The sequence below is a fragment of the Ornithorhynchus anatinus genome, chromosome 20, assembly GCF_004115215.2.
Source record: "Ornithorhynchus anatinus isolate Pmale09 chromosome 20, mOrnAna1.pri.v4, whole genome shotgun sequence".
In the NCBI taxonomy this organism is placed as follows: Eukaryota; Metazoa; Chordata; class Mammalia; order Monotremata; family Ornithorhynchidae; genus Ornithorhynchus; species Ornithorhynchus anatinus.
Window position 1 is genome coordinate 9865150 of NC_041747.1, and position 18093 is coordinate 9883242.

An 18093-nucleotide genomic window follows, 5' to 3' on the forward strand; every position below is an offset into this window, starting at 1 on the left:
GTCAAATGGCAGAGCCAGGATTGGAGAACACTTGGTCTCTGACTCCCAGGCCTGGGCTCTTTTCACTGGGCCACACTTCTCCACTGAGCGAAGCCTTGGCCTCTGCTCCTACTGGAAGAGGCCACGCCAGAGGGTTTCAGGGATAGGAGGCCCCCTCCATCCCTCACGCCTGTCCCTCTCCAGGCTCCCCCCATCTCCACATCCCCTCTCTTCCAGTCCGAAGCACTTTTCCTTGGCTCCTTCCTGGGTTCTGTCTCCGAAAGCCTTATCTCCCATGGCAACAGGCATGATTTAAAAAAACTGAGCAGACACCAGCCTGGACCAGCACATCAGCCCCAACATCTGGTCAGAGCCAACCTAGAAGCAGCCATGGTATTAATTTTGAGGGCGCCTCCTTGGCACTAAACCCGGTTGGCTTTGAGCATCTTAATCCTCTTCGCGACTCTAGCCCCAGGGGCCTCGCACATTGGAAATATAGTGATTCATGGACCACCGAGCCACACTTCTCATCGTTATTAATAATTTAAATCCAGCCTTAGTGTTATCGATCCATCATTGAATCAGAGATTTATTTCGTATCTGTAGTCACAGCAGCATTAAATTAGATTTTTTTTCCCCCACCCACCTGCTAAACCCTGAAATTCTCCACTTGATGAAATGGTCTCGGGCTTTCAGGAAGCCGAGGAAAGGAAATGAAAAAAGAGGAGAGCGACAAAGAATTCAGGGAGGGTGTTTGCTGTCTCAGCTGGCTCTTTTTGGCTTATGTTGCCAGTTCAAACCCCAAGATAGTCCCCTGTAACCAGTTTTAACCTTTTATAAATCCAAGTGATCAATCTAAAAGTTCTTATGTACCGTTGAAAACATCATCTGTTGAATAATAGCTTAAAATATACCAGCTGTGACCTTCCAAACATCAGGTCCCAGCTCCACCACTTGACTTTCGTGTGACCCTGAGCAAGTCACTTCACTTCTCTTGGCCTCAGTTTCCTCATCCGCAAAATGGGGATTCAGTACTCCCTCCTCCTTAGACTGTGAGCCCCGTGGGGGATTGGGACTGTGTCCAATCTGCTTATAATGTATCTACCCTAGCACTTGGTCGAGCACTGCTAAGGGCTTATCAAGTAGCACAATGATCATTATCGTAATTAGACCTAAGCCGGGCTGGTCTTAGGTAGGGGAAGGGACCTGAAGCTTCCAGGGGCCTTCAGCCGCTCACTCAGGCTCAGGGCATTGCAATGCTTGTGTAGATTCTGCATGGATTTTCAATGTAAACACGGCCTGAGGATGACTTGCCGGTGATGCAGTGGCCAGTCCCTGGAGTCTCCCCTCCTCACCTCCCCCCATCTCCCCGCCAAAGTCCAGGCTCTGTCCACCTGCCTGAAGAAGAAAGAGGAGTGCTCAGCTGGGCCCAACCCGTCCCTGAGTGTCCATCCCAAGCCCTGGTGCTGGCAGGCTTGTCCCGAAACCCCTGCCTCCGTGAACTTGTTCTGAAATTGCAATTGCTCTGTTTAAAATCAGTGACATCTCTTTCCCCTGTTTTCTCCACCCCTCTCCCACACCATTTCTGTCTATCCTGAACAGCCACAACCTCATGGGCCAGAGAAGAAAAAGGGAGTGTAAGTGAAGGTATGAGTCCCCTTTCAGAGCTGTGGAAATCAGAAATGTCCATTCAGAGGGACCTGGTTTCTCTCTTTACAGGAAAGACCCAGAGGGCTTCGTTTCTGAGCCGAGTCGATCAAACAAAATAGGTCAACTTTTTGACTCTGGGAGAGAGCCACCAGCCAAGGCCAAAGTGTATGGAGGCAGTTGAGTGGAGGCCAGGGCCAACCTGAGCTGAGCCTTGGACCTGGAATCTGTGCTTGGCTGAGAGTGCTGCCCCTCACTCCTGGGGGAGTCGCTAGATGGCAAGAACCAATCGCAGTTGTCCCTGGAGGTTGCTGGGACTTGTAACCCTTGCATTTACCTGCCTCGCTTTCACAATGGACTCCCTTGGCAACTCCTGCCTACTGGTCCAGACCAGGGAGCCAAATTCCAGTAACCCAGAGGCCTGCCACTCTTCCACTCCTCTGCATGTAGTGGCGAGGGTCAGGCAGGTCAGCTCTGAGTAGACTGGAGCACTGCTGGGTCCTGGAAATATAGTGATTCATATTTTGGAGCATGAGAGGGGAGGAAGTGGTCAGGGGAGGAAGTGGCAGGGCCACATTGGGGCTTGGGAATTCAGATGGAGTCATTTAAGACAGTCCCTAAGGCAGATATGTCTGTTTCTTGTTCCATTGTACTCTCCCAAGTGCTTAGTACGGTGCTCTGCACAAAGTAAGTGCTCAGTAAATTTGATCTAATGAGTGAATGATTGACACATTCCTGCCCCCCCCCCCCCCCGATAGAAGTCCCCATTGGAGAGAACACTCTGGGGCAAGCTGAACACAGACAGTCTCTCAAAGTCACAGGACCAAGATCCTGCCTTCCAGGATTGGTGATCTCACCAGGATTATTAATAATAATAATGATGATGGCATTTGTTAAGCGCTTACTATGTGCAAAGCACTGTTCTAAGCACTGGGGAGGATACAAGGTGGTCAAGTTGTCCCACGTGGGACTCCCGGTCAGCTGGTAGTATCCCCCTGCATCCGGAAGGGCAGACACACCATGTGCCTCCAATCCTGGACAGGGACCCCTAAAGACACCTGCCTTTTGCCTTTTCAGAGGTCCTGAATGTCTGCGGGCCTGAGGACATTGACAGAGAAGAAAGCACGTTGTGGGACGATGACACAGACGGTAAAGGAGGCTTGGGAGTGGTCGTGTTGGGGAGGCCCGAGATCTGGAGCCGAGCTTGCCCTCCTCCCCCTCGAGCCCTAAAACCTGGCTGGTGGGTGGGTGGGGTTGAGGGAGTTGGAACTCTGGAACTCACCCAGTCGGGCCTAGGGGGCACAGCCGCATGAATCCTCGATGGGATTCACTAAGCTTTAGTATTCTCAGATTCCTCAGATAAAATGGGGATGGAATTCCTGTCCTTTCTTTCCTGTAGACTGGAAGTTTCATGGCGGCCAGGGACTGTGTTTGACTTGATTATCTGGCACCTACCCCAACGCTCATTGGATGTAATGCTTAACAAATATTATTATTATCATTATTATAGTATTTGTTAAGCACTTATTATGTGGCAGGCACTATACTAAGCACTGAGATAGATTGGACACAGCCCATGTCCCACGTGGGGTTCATAGTCTTAATCCCCATTTTACAGATGAGGGAACTGAGGCCCAGAGAAGTGAAGTGACGTGCCCAGGCTCTCACCCCAGACAAGTGGATTAGAACCCAGGTCCTCTCACTCCCAGACCCGTGCTCTTTCCACTAGGTCACACTGTTTCTCAAATTATTATTATTATTTCAGCCCATCCAACTTCAAGTTGGGTAACTTTAGGAAGTTGGTAATTCCTTCTCGAACAGAAGTTAAAGCCAACAAATCTAAGAAAGGAAGGATAATTAGCTGCGAAACTTTTAATTCTGGGTCCTTGACCAGTTCTAAATTTGTTACTGCTTATTTATTGAGCTTGACTTGATGTTTAGACAGTTCCTGTTGATGTTAATGAGGTTAATTATTGGGTTGATTCCCAATGAATCTTTGGAATTTGCTGATCTGGACTCGGACCTGCCAACTTCAGCTTCTTCCCGCTCCAACCCCTCCTGTTTCTTCCCGATAAATATGCATTACTCAATGGAATCCTTTTAAAATAAGGTAATCGAGGGTGGGGAATTTGCTGAGGTGATTAAAGCTGAAACCAGCAATTCATTGGCAAACCAAAGGGAGCAAACTAGAAGGCAGCACCTCCCTCTCTTGGTCTTGGGGAATTTTGTACCCCCACACCAGGCCCCACTCCATGACCTCCTCTCACCTTCGTGCCACTTTCCAGGAGTCTCACCTTAAGTGGCAAAGTTCTCCTCCTCTCAAAGATGTCAGTAGAAGGATTTTAAAAGGGGCATTCAAAAACACTGATTGTTTAGGGGGGAAAAAGGCTTAGAAAGAGACCCCCCCAATCTCTCAGTTGGCATGGAAAACCCTCCCCTGAGAAGGAAAATGAGGGCTGTAGATAAACTCATTATAATAATTGTGGTGTATTTATTAGGTGTTTACATGGGAGAAGCAGCATGGCCTAGTGGATAAATAATAATAATGTTGGTATTTGTTAAGCGCTTACTATGTGCAGAGCACTGTTCTAAGCGCTGGGGTAGATACAGGGTGATCAGAGTGTCCCACCTGGGGCTCATAGTTTTAATCCCCATTTTACAGATGAGGGAACTGAGGCTTAGAGAAGTTAAGTGACTTGCCTACAGTCACACAGCTGACAAGTGGCGGGGCCGGGATTCAAACCCCTGACCTCTGACTTCCAAGCCCGAGCTCTTTCCAGTGAGCCACGCTGCTTCTCCATGGGGCAGGCAGTCAGAAAGACCTGGGTTCTAATCCGGATCTACCACTTGTCTGCTGTGTGACCTTGGGCAAATCACTTCACTTCTCTGGGCCTCAGTTGCCTCACCTGTAAAATGGAGATTAAGATTGTGAGCCCTATGTGGGATAGGCGCTGTGTCATTCATTCAATCGTATTTATTGATTGCATCCAACCGGCTTAGTTTGTATCTATCCCAGCACTTAGTACAGTGCCTGGCACATACCATTTTTTTAAATATAAAAGCTCCTTTAGTGATCTGCACAGGCGTCTCTTCGACACCTTGGAGATCTGACACAAGCTGTAGGCAGAGCTTCCCATACAACCCGTGTTGTTTAATCTCAGCTCTGTTGGGGAGGAATTTATGGTTCGGGGAAAGTATCAACAGTGCAGATTTGTGTTTCCAGAGTGTCATGTTGTGCTTTTTTGAGTGGTATTTATTATATGCTTTCCATGAGTCAAGCTTTGTACTAGGAGCTGGGGATAGAGACCATATAAAATAGGGTATAAAAGATGATATACAATAATGGTTAAAAGTTTTTCATTCTATATGTATTTGCTTTTTTTTTCCTTACCATCTGCCTTCAACTGCCTTCCCCAAACACAAGTCATCGATACCTTTTCTAGATCGGAAATATGGGATTCTAATTTGGATCTGGTGAGCAGCAGCATTTTCCAGGTTCATGTACCAACCAATGAGGTGAGGCCCGGGAAAACTGCAGGATCTATCACCAAGGGTTGGCCAGGCTGCCTCCAGGGAGGTCTTGTCCTGAGACCAGATGGCAAAAAGGGTTTTTTTGTTGTTGGGTTTTTTTTTTTAAGGTATTTGTTAGGCTCTTACTATGTGCCAGGCCCTCTACTAAGCACTGGGATAGCTACAAGATAATCAGGTTGGACACAGTCCATGTCCCACATAGGGCTCCCAGTCTTAATCCCCATTTTACAGGTGAAGTAACTGAGGCCCAGAAAAGTGAAGTCACTTGCCCAGGGTCACACAGCAGACGGGTGGCGGAGCTGAGATTAGAACCCAGGTCCTTCTGACTCCCAGGCCTGTGCTCTATCCACTAGGCCATGCTGTTTCTTTAGTCTGCCAGTTTCGACGTCAAATGATCCAGTGACCAAAATTCTGTTCTCCTCCGCATTGCTCTTGGAGTGATTAGATGAAGCAGAGTGGGCCCTAGGGTGAAGTCTGGATTGCCTCATGACTGAGGGAAGGGGAGGTGTTACCTTGGTCCTTTGGGCCTCAGTTTTCTCATCTGAAAAACTACCTGTTCTCCCTCCTACCTAGACTGTGAGCCTCATGTGGGACAGAGGTCGCATCTGACCTGATTATCCTCTATCTCCCCCGGCGCATAGTATGCTTGGCACATAGTAAGCACTTACCAAATACCAACATTATTATAGTTACTGTTATTATAAGAGGGAGCCGGATTCCGAGTCCCACAGCATGTTCTGTAGACATGAGGGGACTAGAACTCCACTCAGCAGTTCACCTCCCAGAAAGGCCAGCAGGTGTCTGCTGTATGACCTTGGGCAAGTCACGTAACTCCTCTGTGCCTCAGTTACCTCATCTGTAAAATGGGGATTGAGACTGTGAGGCCTATGTGGGACATGGATTGGGTCCAATACGATTGTCTTGTATCTACCCCAGTGGTTGATACAATGCCCTGCTCAAAGTAAGCGCTTAACAAAGACCATTTTTTTTAAAAAAAGCTTTTTTTTTTTTTTTTTGGATGGGGGACGGGGGGATTTTACAGAAAGGGATAGACTATCATTAAAATCCAAATATCCTTAAATGTGCCGATTCCTGTTAATTGTCTGGCTTCCTCTCCCCGGCATCCCGGTAATACTTTATGTTCTCCCAAGCGCTTAGTACAGGGTTCTGCACACAGTAAGAGCTCAATATTAAATACAATTCAATGAATGAGTGACAGAAACTAAAGTGCCTTTTTTCCCCCTCTCTTTTGAGGATCAATTCCTTGATGACGACGAGTTTTATAGCAGCTGCGAGTTCTGTCAACAGACCATCAAGCCTTTCCCGTCTGTTCATGACCTGGAAACAGCCCCCCTGGAGAACGTAAGCGGCAAGCCCAGAGTTCTGGGCCCTGATTCTGATTCCGAAGGGGGTCCAGGGGGCAGAGCCAGTCATAAACGAGCCCAGTTTGTGAATATCAAGTCCTGGCTGAATGCCAAGTGCTTAGAGTGTACAAATCCAAGTGCATCCCACCCCTGTGTGTACCGGCCACCAGCATGTCTCCCAGTGCCTCGTCCCTTCTCTGACCCCAAAAGGGTGTGGGGGCTTAAGTGGGGGAAAGTTGTGGTCCTGAGGATGTGTGAGATCCTGCTCAGGAACTGAGGGCGGGGTTCGTCCACGGTGTTCACACAGAATGCTGCTAAGAAGCAGCATGGCCTAGTGGAAAGGAAACAGGCCTGGGAGTGAGGCCTGGATTCTGATCCCGTGTCCACCACTTGCTGTGTGACTTCGGGCAAGTCACTTCTCTGTGCTTCAGTTCCCTTATTTGTAAATTGGAACTATTATTATTACTATTGTCACTATTACCGCAATTGCTATTATTGTTATTTAGGCCAGGCAAATGTTTATGTGATAATTCCTCAGAATTGATGGTTCTGGTGACCTGAGACCCTTGGACAAGGGGAGCATTTTATAAACAGAACAAGTAGATAAATGTTCCCAGAGCGTAAAGACAGGCCCGGTCTCTGTGGTGAACAGTCTCGACAAGACAGAGTATCTGGATTTGGTCAACTAGCAGGTGAAAGAGGCCAAGCTATAAGATTTCCGAACACATTCGATCTAAACCTTTAAGGGCAGGGAAGGTGAATCGTTTTAAGGGAGCCAAGAGCCACACACTTGGCTAAAAATAAAGATCTCTGTACTGCTTGGTTCCCACACTGCCGGCATGCCCCCTACTTGCTTCTCTGGGAATGAGGGCCTTGAGAGAAGCAGTGTTGTGTTCCCCGCCTGTGGATCTCTGAGGAGGTGTGGCCTGGGGCAGTTTGTGTGTTGCAGAACCTACCAGGAGGTGTTCAAGGGCCTGGTGCGAGAACTAATGCTGTCCCAGACATCCAGAGAGACCATCAATATCGCCCCTCAAGTTCCCCTCTCGCAAGACTTGTTGAAGACCGAAACCAGCCTGAAGCTGAATCACTTGTAAGTGTCCAGCCAGATTGGGTCACTGGCCAGGTTTCTCTCTGTGTTGTTGTGGTACTTGTTAAGTGCTTACTAAGCACTCTTCTAAGCACTGGGGTAGATACAAGTTAATCAGTTGGGATGCATTTCCTGTCCCACATGGGGCTCAGAATGTAAGAAGGAGAGAGAACAGGTATTGAATTTCCATTTTACAGATGAGAAAATGAGGCACAGAGAAGTGAAGTGACTTGCTCAATGTCTCACAGCAGGCAAATGAAGAGCCAAATTTAGAACCCAGGACTTCTGATTGTTTTAACTAGGCCACACTGCTCCCTACTTCCTCCATGGGCCTTCTGGTTATTTCCCTACCTCCCATTTTGCTGCTGTTGGTGTCTCTTTTGGGAGAAATAGTTGAAATGAAGTCCTCTTCTGTGGATTTCAATCATCCTTGGTTTCCTCCTTCCCAGAGAACTGAAAGTTAGCCCTCCCTTAGTCTGCTTCCTCCTCGCTCTCCTCATGATGTTGTTGTGTACTCATACCTGGGTAAGTGGCCTTGGTGTCCTGAAAAATGATCACGTGAATGGTGAAGAGGGGCAGACTAAAAGGGGGAGGCAAACACCCTCCTTTGCCTGCAAAGTGCCAGGAACCAATTAATTTCCATCTGTCCAGTGAAATAAAAATATCCTTGATGCAGAAATCATGAAGCTGCTTTCTAGCAAAATGATATGCGCTTCCTAGTATTCTGTATGAAATTAGTGTGGTTTATTAAAGTGATTCAGACTGACCTCTTGAATTATGTCTTGTCCCTGACCCCCGAAAGCTGACCACACCCAAGTAAAATAATAATAATAATTGTGGTATTTAAGGGTTTGCTGTGTGCCAAGCGCTGGGGCAGACACAAGGTAGTCAAATCGAACCCACTCGCTTTCTCACATGGGGCTCAAAGTCTGAGGAGAGGGGAGGCCCCGATTAAATTTTTCTTGTGCCAACCAAAGTATGTTTCTTTTAGGTTAAAAGAGAATTTTGATGAGTACCGTATAGTTTTTGATCGGCTGTTGAAGTATCGTGGCAGTGAGTATTGGTAACATCTTCACTATTGAATCAGTGGGGCTCAATATGGCCTATTTATCTTTCCTTCTGTTTCGTGGCCCAGATAGCGGCACTGATCAGGAGGGAAGACAGGAATCGCAGTATCAATAGGGGACAATGTACTCTTCCTCTCAGTTGGATCCATTTCTAGGTCCTGAGATTGGTCAAACAGTATATACTAGGTATGAAGCAGTTAAAAAAACCAGTGGTATGTGTTGAGCACTTATAATGGGCTAAGCCCTGGGATTATTACAATACAGTCAGATCAGACACCGTCTCTGTCCCACACAGGGTTTAGAACTCAGGTTTCCTGACACCCAGACTGCACTCCAGGGCTCAGACAGGGTTTGATTATTTTAAAAATCAGTGCTCCACCCCGAATCCTGTGCTGCTGGGATGGGGGGAGGCATTGGTGGAGACTGGGAAAGCAAGGGAACTGCTATAAACTCCTTAGGGCAAAGATCAGGTCCATTTACTCTGTTATTCTATTGTACTCTCCCAAGTACTTAATACAGTGCTCTGCATACAGTAGGCACTCAGTGAACACCTTTGATTGACCAGATTCCCTGCCTTGAGTCAGTATCCTCGACACAGGAGTGGTCAGGGAGGATTTGTGTTAGAGTTGAAATATCCCACCTCACCACTCTGAATCCTCAATCAGACCACCTGATTTCAGGGCAGTCATATTTTACAGCAAATAGCAGGCCTCTGAAAAAATCTGGTCAAGTTTTAAACTCAAAGTGTAGGGTTGCAGATCGTCTGGGCCTAGAATCCGTGGAAAGCCAGGCCGAACAGATGGAAAGATGACCAATTCTGAATTATTCAGAGGCCGGCCATCCGCCACATTTATTTCCAACCCTCCCTTCTGCTGCTGCCTGCCTCCATCATTTCACTTCTTACTAGCTTCTCCCCAAGAGAGTGAGTAGGGTCAGGGTGAGCTGCAGGCCCAGAAATCTTCCTTTGCTCTCCCTAATCCAGCATCAGCTGTGATGAAGGTGGAGGGCAAGGTGTAACACCATTGGTGGTCCGAACTGTTAGAATTCAGGGATGTTGGGTGCAAGGGGGTAGCCGGGGGCAATCGTTCTAGGTCATGTAAGAGAAGCAGCATGGTGTAGTGGAAGGAGCAAGGGCCCGGGAGTCAGAGGACCTGGATTCTAATTCTGGATCTGCCAGTTGTCTGTGTGTGACCTGGGGCAAATGACTTCACTTCTGTGGCCCTCAGTTGCCTCATTTGTAAAATGAGGATTAAGACTGGGAGCCCATGTGGGACAGGGACTGTGTTCGACCTGATTATCTACCCCAGGGTTTAGTACAATGCCTGCGGTGTAATAAGTGCTTAATAAAAAACATTTAAAAAACGAAAGAAATGAGGGGCATGTTTGAGAAGTGGGGAGGGGTTTGAGAAAGCCCACTCAGCTGGGAATAATGTAGCATCATCTCCTGAAGCTCCCCACATTCCCCTAAAACTCTTCCTTTTTATCTGTTGCAGAGACCATTATCTCATTTAAGCTATCGAAAGGTCTAGCGGATCCCACCTATGTCATTTCCCATGCTGCCTCTCCTAGTCTCCCTCTTCCTTCTCCCCCCACCACTGAAGATCTGCTTGAAGTAGAGCCCATGTGGGAGAAACAGTACTTCCAGGTAAGCTGCAGTGAGCAGACAACTGCATGGGTTTTCCCATTGCTCATCTGCCTGAGCCTAAAAACAAAAATAATAATAATGATGATAATAATGGTGTACTTGTTTAGTACTTACTGTGTGCCCAGTATTGTGCTAAGCACCGAAGTAGATACAAGATAATCAGGTCAGACACAGTTCGTGTCCCACCTGAGGCTCACAGTCTATTGGAAAGATCGAGGAACTGGGTTCAAATCTAGGCTCTGCTACTTGTCAGCCTTATGACCTAGGGCAAGCCCCTCAAGTTTCAGTGCCTCAGTTTCCTCGTCTGCCAAACGGTACCTGTGCTCTTCTCCCTCGTAATTACTGTAAGCCTGATGAGGGACAGGGACCGATACCGCTATTGTTATTATTATTTTTATTTTTTAACGCTACTTATTAAGTCCTTACTACGTGCCAGGCACTCTGTTAAAGTGCTGGGCCAGATGCAAGCTAATCAGTTTGGACACAGTTCATGTCCTACATGGGCTAACAGTCTTAATCCCCAATTTAAAGATGAGGGATCTGAGATACAAAGCAGTGAAATGAGTTGTCCAGGGTCACGCAGCAGACAAGTGGTAGAGGCAGAATTGGAACCCAGGTCCTTCTGACTCCCAGGCCCGTGTTCAGTCCACTATGCCAAGCTGCTTGCTGTTGATGTTATTGTTATTAATTATTCTGGGAGCTGGAGAGCCTCCGTTCTCTTAGCTGCCACATTTGTGGCCTGCACTGGGACACTTTCAGAAGGCAGGAGAGCTTGGCAAGGGAAGCCCACGGGATAAAACAGGAAGACTCCTAGAAGGCAGACAGGTCCTTCCCCAAGGGCGGAACCGAAAACCCTAGGAGAGTTCCTTGCCAACATCCCTCAAGGAGGAAAGCTTCCTCTGCCATTCAATTATTGAATGCTTACTGTATGCAGAGCGCCGTACTAAGCTTTGGGAGAGTACAATAGAGTGGAAGCGATCCCTGTAAAGTGGTCTGCTTTAAGAATTGAAAAGATTGTGTGAATATGTTGGGATTGCGGACCATCTCATCATTGTGTTGGTAGAATGGAGTTGAGATTTGAGGCGATGCCTATAGAAAGATTATGTATATGATGAGAGTGGGGGGGGGAATTCATTCAATGGTATTTATTGAACGAATAATGAATAATTGAATGAATGATAATGAAAGGGTGAAGATAGATGAGAGTGGACCCTTTCTGCTCAGGAAGGAATGAGAATGTGGATGAAAGATTTAGGCATTTGTCTTGGGGAGTGGAAGCTGATACCTCACTTGAGGATTGGTCTCTGTGAAAGTATGTAGAATGAGGTATGTTCAAATTAACCGGTCAGCGTTGTGAAATGTGTATTGTGCACTGTGAAGACAAATCCCTAACTTAATTTGGTTTGGATAGCTCCAGGGGTTGAGAGTCATTTCATTGGTCTGGTGTTTTTAAATCCTTTAAACTCCTCTCTGTTATCTTGAAGCCACCCAGTCAGTTGCCTGAAATCTGCAACTGAGGCATGGGGGTAGGGAATCTAACCAACTTTCCTTCAGGGCCTTATTGGGACTAAGAAAAGCTCTTGGGGGCTGGAGCTATCAGTTTAGAAGATCCAAAAGGAATTTGTTTGAGAAAAGGCACTGCCCTGTAGTAGATGGTTGCCTTCCTCAATCAAAAGGCACCTCCCTCAATCAAATAGTTATGTGTGAAAAGGCAGAGGAGATAAATGGGAGTGAATACCAACTATATGGCAAGCGGCCTGGCTTAGTGGAAAGAGCCCTCCCCCCGCCCCCCAGGCCTGGGAGTCAGAGGACCTGGGTTCTAATCCCCCCTCCACCACGTCTGCTGTATGATCTTGATTATTCTGTGCCTCGGTAACCTTATGTGTGAAATGGGGATTAGCACTGTGGGTCTCATGTGGAACAGGGACTGTGTCCAACCCGATTTGCTTGTATCCACCCCGGCACTTAGTACAATGCCTGGCACACAGTAAGCACTTAAATACCAGAATTATTATTATTATTATTCCAGACTTCACCAAAGGACCAGGAGATATGATGGAAGGCAGAATGTCTGTTTGCTGCGTAAACTGCCAATAATTTTGAAGTATTTTTGCAGAGCCAAATAGCCCCGGGATATTAAGGCATGCTGCTGCCGTGTCCAGAATCAATCACATTCAGTTTAATACCATAGTGGCCCCGTCCCAGGGCAGCTGGGAAGGCAGACGAACCGTCTGCAATTAGCTGTTCACTTAGAGATGTTAAAGGGGGCTAGAGATAGTCTCTCTTCCTTTCTTACCTCCACAGCTCCATCCCCCCCCCCCCCCCCCCGACCCCCTGCAGCTCAGCTGGCCGTTACCCAAAGCGAACTGGCATTGGGAGTTTTTTTCCACCAAGTCAAACGGCCCACTTATTTTTGTCCCCCCCGCAGCCTCAGTTTTCTTGTCTGCAAAATGTTCCCTGTTTTCTCTCGTAATTACTGTAAGCTTGATGTGGAACAGGGACAAATGCTATTGTTGGTTTTTTTTTTATTCTAGTTCTTAAGCGCTTACTATGTGCCAGGCACTCTTCTAAGTGCTGGGGTAGGTACAAGCTAATCAGGTTGGACACAGTTGAAGCAGCATGGTTTAGTAGATGGAGCACAGCCCTGGGAGAACAGTCTGGATTATGTCCAACCTGATTAGCTTGTATCTATTCCAGCGCTTAGTACAGTAACTGGCACTTAACCGAGTAAGCACTTAACAAATACCGTTAAAATACAAAACAATAGGTACTGCTATTCTTATGATTGGCATTATGTGTGAGGTCAGGTGAACGCCATCCGAGGGGAAATGGATGCTCTGGAGGGGCGGTCGTGGGTCGAACTGGGCTGGGCGGCCAAAGCTCAGGGTGCCGGGTGCTCGGATCAGGAGGCCTGGCTCTTAGCAGGTTGATTTTTATGTGTCTCTCCAGAAGCAGCGAGGTACTGACACCATCAGAAAATACCCCAGTGGGAAGAAATTCTTCATTTTCTTTCAAGACGGGTCAGGCCAGGTTTAGTATCCAGAAACAGCGGTCATCTTAACAGGCCAAAAGAACCTTGAGGCCAGTGTCAGTAGCCTCGGTTGACCGGTCTAGTTAGGAGGGTCCTCACCTGTAGCCTGTAGTGGGGGTTGGGTGTACCCTAAGGGCCCCGGGACCCCTCCCTGCTCCGTGCCATCCGAGGGCACCGCCAGACTGGTTGCTTGACCCTTAACCATCCACCAGCTACCCTTCGGGGAACTTGGCTGTGCTGGTGATCTCGGGGCCACCGGAGCAGTTCACGTACATCCTCCTGGAAGACAACATCCGGGGAATGGTGCGTGCCGTCCTCGGCCACAGGGGACACGTCACCTGCTACCGCCCGAATGGCACCATCTGGTAAGGCGGGCCGGGCCGGGTCCAGGAAAGAACTTGCCATTTGGGGATGAGCAAGAGAGTCGAGTCAGCCCAGAAAATACCCTCTTTTGCTTTCCCCGTTCCAGAAACTGAAAGAGGAGGCGGGGATCTTCTGATTTACAAGTGCCCCCTGGCGCTTACAGTTAATCAATGATCGCATTAAGTGTTAGGCTGGCGATTACAAATCACTGCAAATAGCCTTCACGATAACCCGTCCACCAAGGCTTCTGCAGTCACAGGAATTTGGCTTGCAGGCCCCGAGTTTTCCCATCCATCAGCTGCCTCTGTGTCCTGCTCTGACCCCGAACAGTGTTGTAAAACACCTCTCTGACTGACCCCTTCTGCCTAGAGTGCCCCTCGAGCAAACAGTGGTATTGAGCGCTTACTGTGAGCAGAGCACTGTACTAAATGCCTCCCTTTTACTCTCTAGGCTACAGGCCCATCCTGGCCCGTGGCAGCTACTGGGTCAATTTTTGCCTTCCACTAGCCCTACCAGTACAGGCTCCTGGTCTGGGTTTCCCAGAGTGACCTCGGGCTTGCCCCTACCACCCCACACAGATTTTCCTGAAGCAACTGGGCGACACCAGGACTTGTGGCTCAGAGGAAAATAGGATAGCATCTCCAAACCCTTTCAGTCATTCCCTCATCTGTAAAATGATTGACTGTGGGTGCCATGTGGGTAGGGACTGTGTCCAATCTGGATTAGGTAGTAATTACTCCAGCTCTTAGTACAGTGCTTGGCACATAGTAAGTGCTTAATAGATACTGTTAAAAAAAATCCCAAGGGAGTTAAGCTTCAGGGATCCAGCTCCATTTTCCTGTGCGGAGGAACTTGTGGACTTTCCCTGCTTCTTGGAATCTGGAAAGCTAAGTCATAAACCTCCTGCTGGCTGCCTCTTCTCATTGTACCCTTGGCTCTTCAGCTGCCGGACTTGTGGCTTCTGAGGGAGGTGGGGGTTTTTAGTAGATGCATTTTTTCTCCCCCTCGGGTAAGACGGGGGGTGGGGGGGTGGGGGGAGTCAGCTAACGGACTCCCCCAAAGGCAATGGGTTTGGAAAACAAAAACAGCTCCGGGCTGCCTTGATTTCAGGACAAGCTCCCTCCACGGGATGGAGGCTTGACTAGCTCAAAGCGCCTTTAATTAATTAAAGCCTCGGCAGGGCACCCCAGTCAGTCAATGGTGGTGCTTACTGTGTGTGGAGCACTGTACTAAGTGCTTGGGAGACGCGATCCCTACCCTGCTAATGGTCTCCAGGGGGAGACAGGCCTGAAAATAAAAATAAATTACAGATAAGGGAAATAGCATATAGGATATGTATCAAAGTGCAGTGGGATTCAGGGGCGTATCAAAGTGCTACCTCTCTGTCGCCTGGCCCAGAAGGGTGGGAAGATCAAGTCGGGGAAGAAGCCAGCTGGGAATCATTACTAAGGGAGGCTTTTGTGTCATCCTGGGAGGGAAACTTATTCTGTGCTTGAGGACGATATTTACTCTGTCGACCTCTCCCAAGCGGTTAGTACAGTGCTCAGTCCACAGACCACGCTCAGAAAATACTATTGATGGATGATTGACTGTGGATTTCTTGATCTAGGGTGAATATCAGTCCCAGTTTGGGTTTCTACTTCAGTGAGGAGGGCTTCGCGCCAAAAACATGGAACTGGTGGGATCCCAGCCACCATGTCCACGCCCCACCCTTTCAGCCTATTTATCTGAAACTCAACAACAACTTGGAGATTCGCATCCAGGCCCAGGATCGAGTGTTCATCACCTTCACCCACCACCTCCACAAACTCCATTTCAATGCGGGCACCAAACTCAGGGTATGTTGTTATCCTCCCTCCTTCCCGGCCTCCCTGCCTCTCTCTGCTTCAGCTTCTGAATCTCCAGATGTGGACTTTGTGATAATTAATAATTGTGGATTTAATAGTAATAATTATGAGGATACTTGTTAAGCACCTATGTACCATGACTGTACTAAGACGGGTAGATACAAGATAATCAGATTGGACACAGCCCCTGTCCCACCTGGGGCTCGCAGTCTAAGTAGGAAGGAGAAGGATTTAATCCCCATTTTACAGATGAGGAAACTGAGGCACAGAGAAGCTACGTGACTTGCCCAGGGTCACTTAAATGCTTGTGGTGGGCAAGGAATGTCACTGTTTATTGTCATACTGTACTTTCCCAACAGCTTAGTGCCGTGCTCTGCACACAGTGAGCGCTCAAGAAATGTGATTGAATTGAATTACTATGTGCCACGCACTGTACCACGTGGTGGAGTAGATGATACAGGGATAATAATAATGGCATTTGTTAAGCGCTTACTATGTACCAAGCACTGTTCTAAGAGTTGGGGTTGATATAAAGTATTCAGGTTGTCCCACGTGGGGCTCTCAGTCTTAATTCCCATTTTAAAGATGAGGTAACTGAGGCGCAGAGAGGTTAAGTGATTTGCCCAGAGTCACACAGCAGACAAGAGGTGGAGGCGGGATTACAGCCCACGACCTCTGACTCCCCCAGCCCGGGCTCTTTCCACTAAGCCATGCTGCTCTCTGTTAATAAGATCAGACAGTCTCTCTCGCCCCTGCTTCCTGCTTGGAGCAGTTCCAGAGTGAGATGGGACAGGGGGTTGGGGAAATGGAGAGGGAGGGGAGGGGTTCACTACGGGCTTGCCCCGACCCCAGAATGGTGCGAGAGGAGGGGCCATGCTGGTCTCTCGATTGATTAATTGGGCGGTGGCCTGAGCTGAGAGGGTGGATGAGGGGGCAGAATCAGTGGTGTGCAGGGCTGTGTGTCCAGAACCAGCCAAGGGTTGATCGTTAGTGCTCGGGGGAAGAGAAAAGAGAAAATAATAGCAATAATAATAATTGTGGTATTGGTTAAATGCTTACCGCGAGCCAAGTACTGTAGTAAGCCATGGGGTCTATACAATATGGTCAGTTCCCGGGCCCTTGAGGGGCTCTTGGTGTAAAGCTGGAGAGAGAGCAGGCCGTTGAAGCTCCATTTTACAGTAGAGGAAACTTGAGACCCAAAGAAGCATTTTTATTTTTTTAAATAGGGAATTTGTTAAGCACTTACTGTGCGCCAAGCACTGTTCTAATCACTGAAGTACACACCAATCAGGTTGGACACAGTAGGATAGGGACTGTGTCTACCCTGATTATCTTGTATCTACCCCAGCTTTTAGAACAGTGCTTGACACATAGTAAGCACTTAATAAATCTCAGTGGAAAAGAGCCTGGGCTTTGGAGTCAGAGGTCATGAGTTCGACTCCCGGCTCTGCCACTTGCCTGCTGTGTGACTGTGGGCAAGTCATTTAACTTCTCTGTGCCTCAGTTACCTCATCTGTAAAATGGGGATTAACTGTGAGCCTCACGTGGGACGACCTGATTACCCTGTATCTCCCCCAGCGCTTAGAACAGTGCTCTGCACATAGTAAGCGCTTAACAAATACCAACATAAATACCAAGCTAAGCGCTTAGTACAGTGCTGTGCACACGGTAAGCGCTTAATAAATCCGACTGAGTGAATGAATGAACCATTGTTATTACTATTTCTGTGCACTGCAGCTGAAGGACCCCGAGAAGCTGCCCCTGCTGAAGCTGCAGGACAGGCTGGACCCTTTCCTCCTTGGCTCCAGAGCCCAGAAGATCCAGGGCCTCGTGGACCAGATGCAGCGGGTCCTCAAGGGCCTGTCGTGCGCCGAGCTGGACAGCTTCCTGAACCCCTTGCCCCCGGTGCCCTTGGTGGAGCAGTTCCTCCGCCGTGGGAAGCTCAGCACCTTCTGCTAGCGGGGGGAGCCCCCAAAACCCCCCGGCTCTTTGAAGACGGACTCTGGGTTTAGGATCCGCTCGGGCTGGCGCAAAGCCGGGGGCGGCAGACTGTGTGGAAAGAGCCACTCGGGGCTCGCCCAGCTCTGCCCGCCCGGGCCTGTGGAGACCGGAGACCGGGCGGGCTTTGCCGAACCTGAGTTTGGAGGGCTGCAACATACGAATTCCCATCTTCCTTGCCCGCCTGGTGGTCATTTATTCTGCAGAATTCTCTTCAGCCTCCTCTGCTCTCCTTTTCCTATCCAGGCTGGCTCGTTACAGATCTGTCTCTCCCACTTTCTTCCTTATTCTCCTCTCCGCACAGGGCTCAGGGCAAACCTCCTTTCTGCCCGGTAAGCAGCCACGCCAGTTTGGCCCAGGCGGGCTGCGAGGGGAGGGCTCCAGGAGAGCAGAACCAGCACGGAGTCTGCGAGTGGCTCAGGGAAGCCACGGTGACCCTCATCTTGGGGCCCCGACTGGCCACCACCCCATCCTTACCTTGCCTTCACCGGTATTTACTGAACACTAGGTCTGTGCAGAGCACTCTGCTCTGTA

General features: G+C 48.6%; 1 protein-coding gene across 6 annotated transcripts in view; it reads left to right on the forward strand.

Annotated features, from left to right (window-relative positions):
• ERICH6B (glutamate rich 6B) overlaps positions 1-17738 on the forward strand; it is a 62255-nt gene extending 44517 nt beyond the window's left edge. For 4 of the 6 annotated variants that reach the window (XM_029048142.2, XM_029048153.2, XM_029048151.2 and 1 more), the window contains 11 exons: positions 1582-1626; positions 2704-2775; positions 5051-5142; positions 6412-6519; positions 7457-7611; positions 8600-8661; positions 10169-10320; positions 13270-13355; positions 13564-13716; positions 15324-15552; positions 17299-17738. In XM_029048142.2, coding sequence (XP_028903975.1) covers positions 1582-1626; positions 2704-2775; positions 5051-5142; positions 6412-6519; positions 7457-7611; positions 8600-8661; positions 10169-10320; positions 13270-13355; positions 13564-13716; positions 15324-15552; positions 17299-17520 — 1376 coding nt within the window. In that variant the 3' untranslated portion in view covers positions 17521-17738. The remainder of the gene's footprint in view (positions 1-1581; positions 1627-2703; positions 2776-5050; positions 5143-6411; positions 6520-7456; positions 7612-8599; positions 8662-10168; positions 10321-13269; positions 13356-13563; positions 13717-15323; positions 15553-17298) is intronic. The other 2 variants (XM_039914890.1, XM_029048155.2) reach the window with 1 other exon arrangement.
• The last annotated feature ends 355 nt before the right edge of the window (positions 17739-18093 follow it).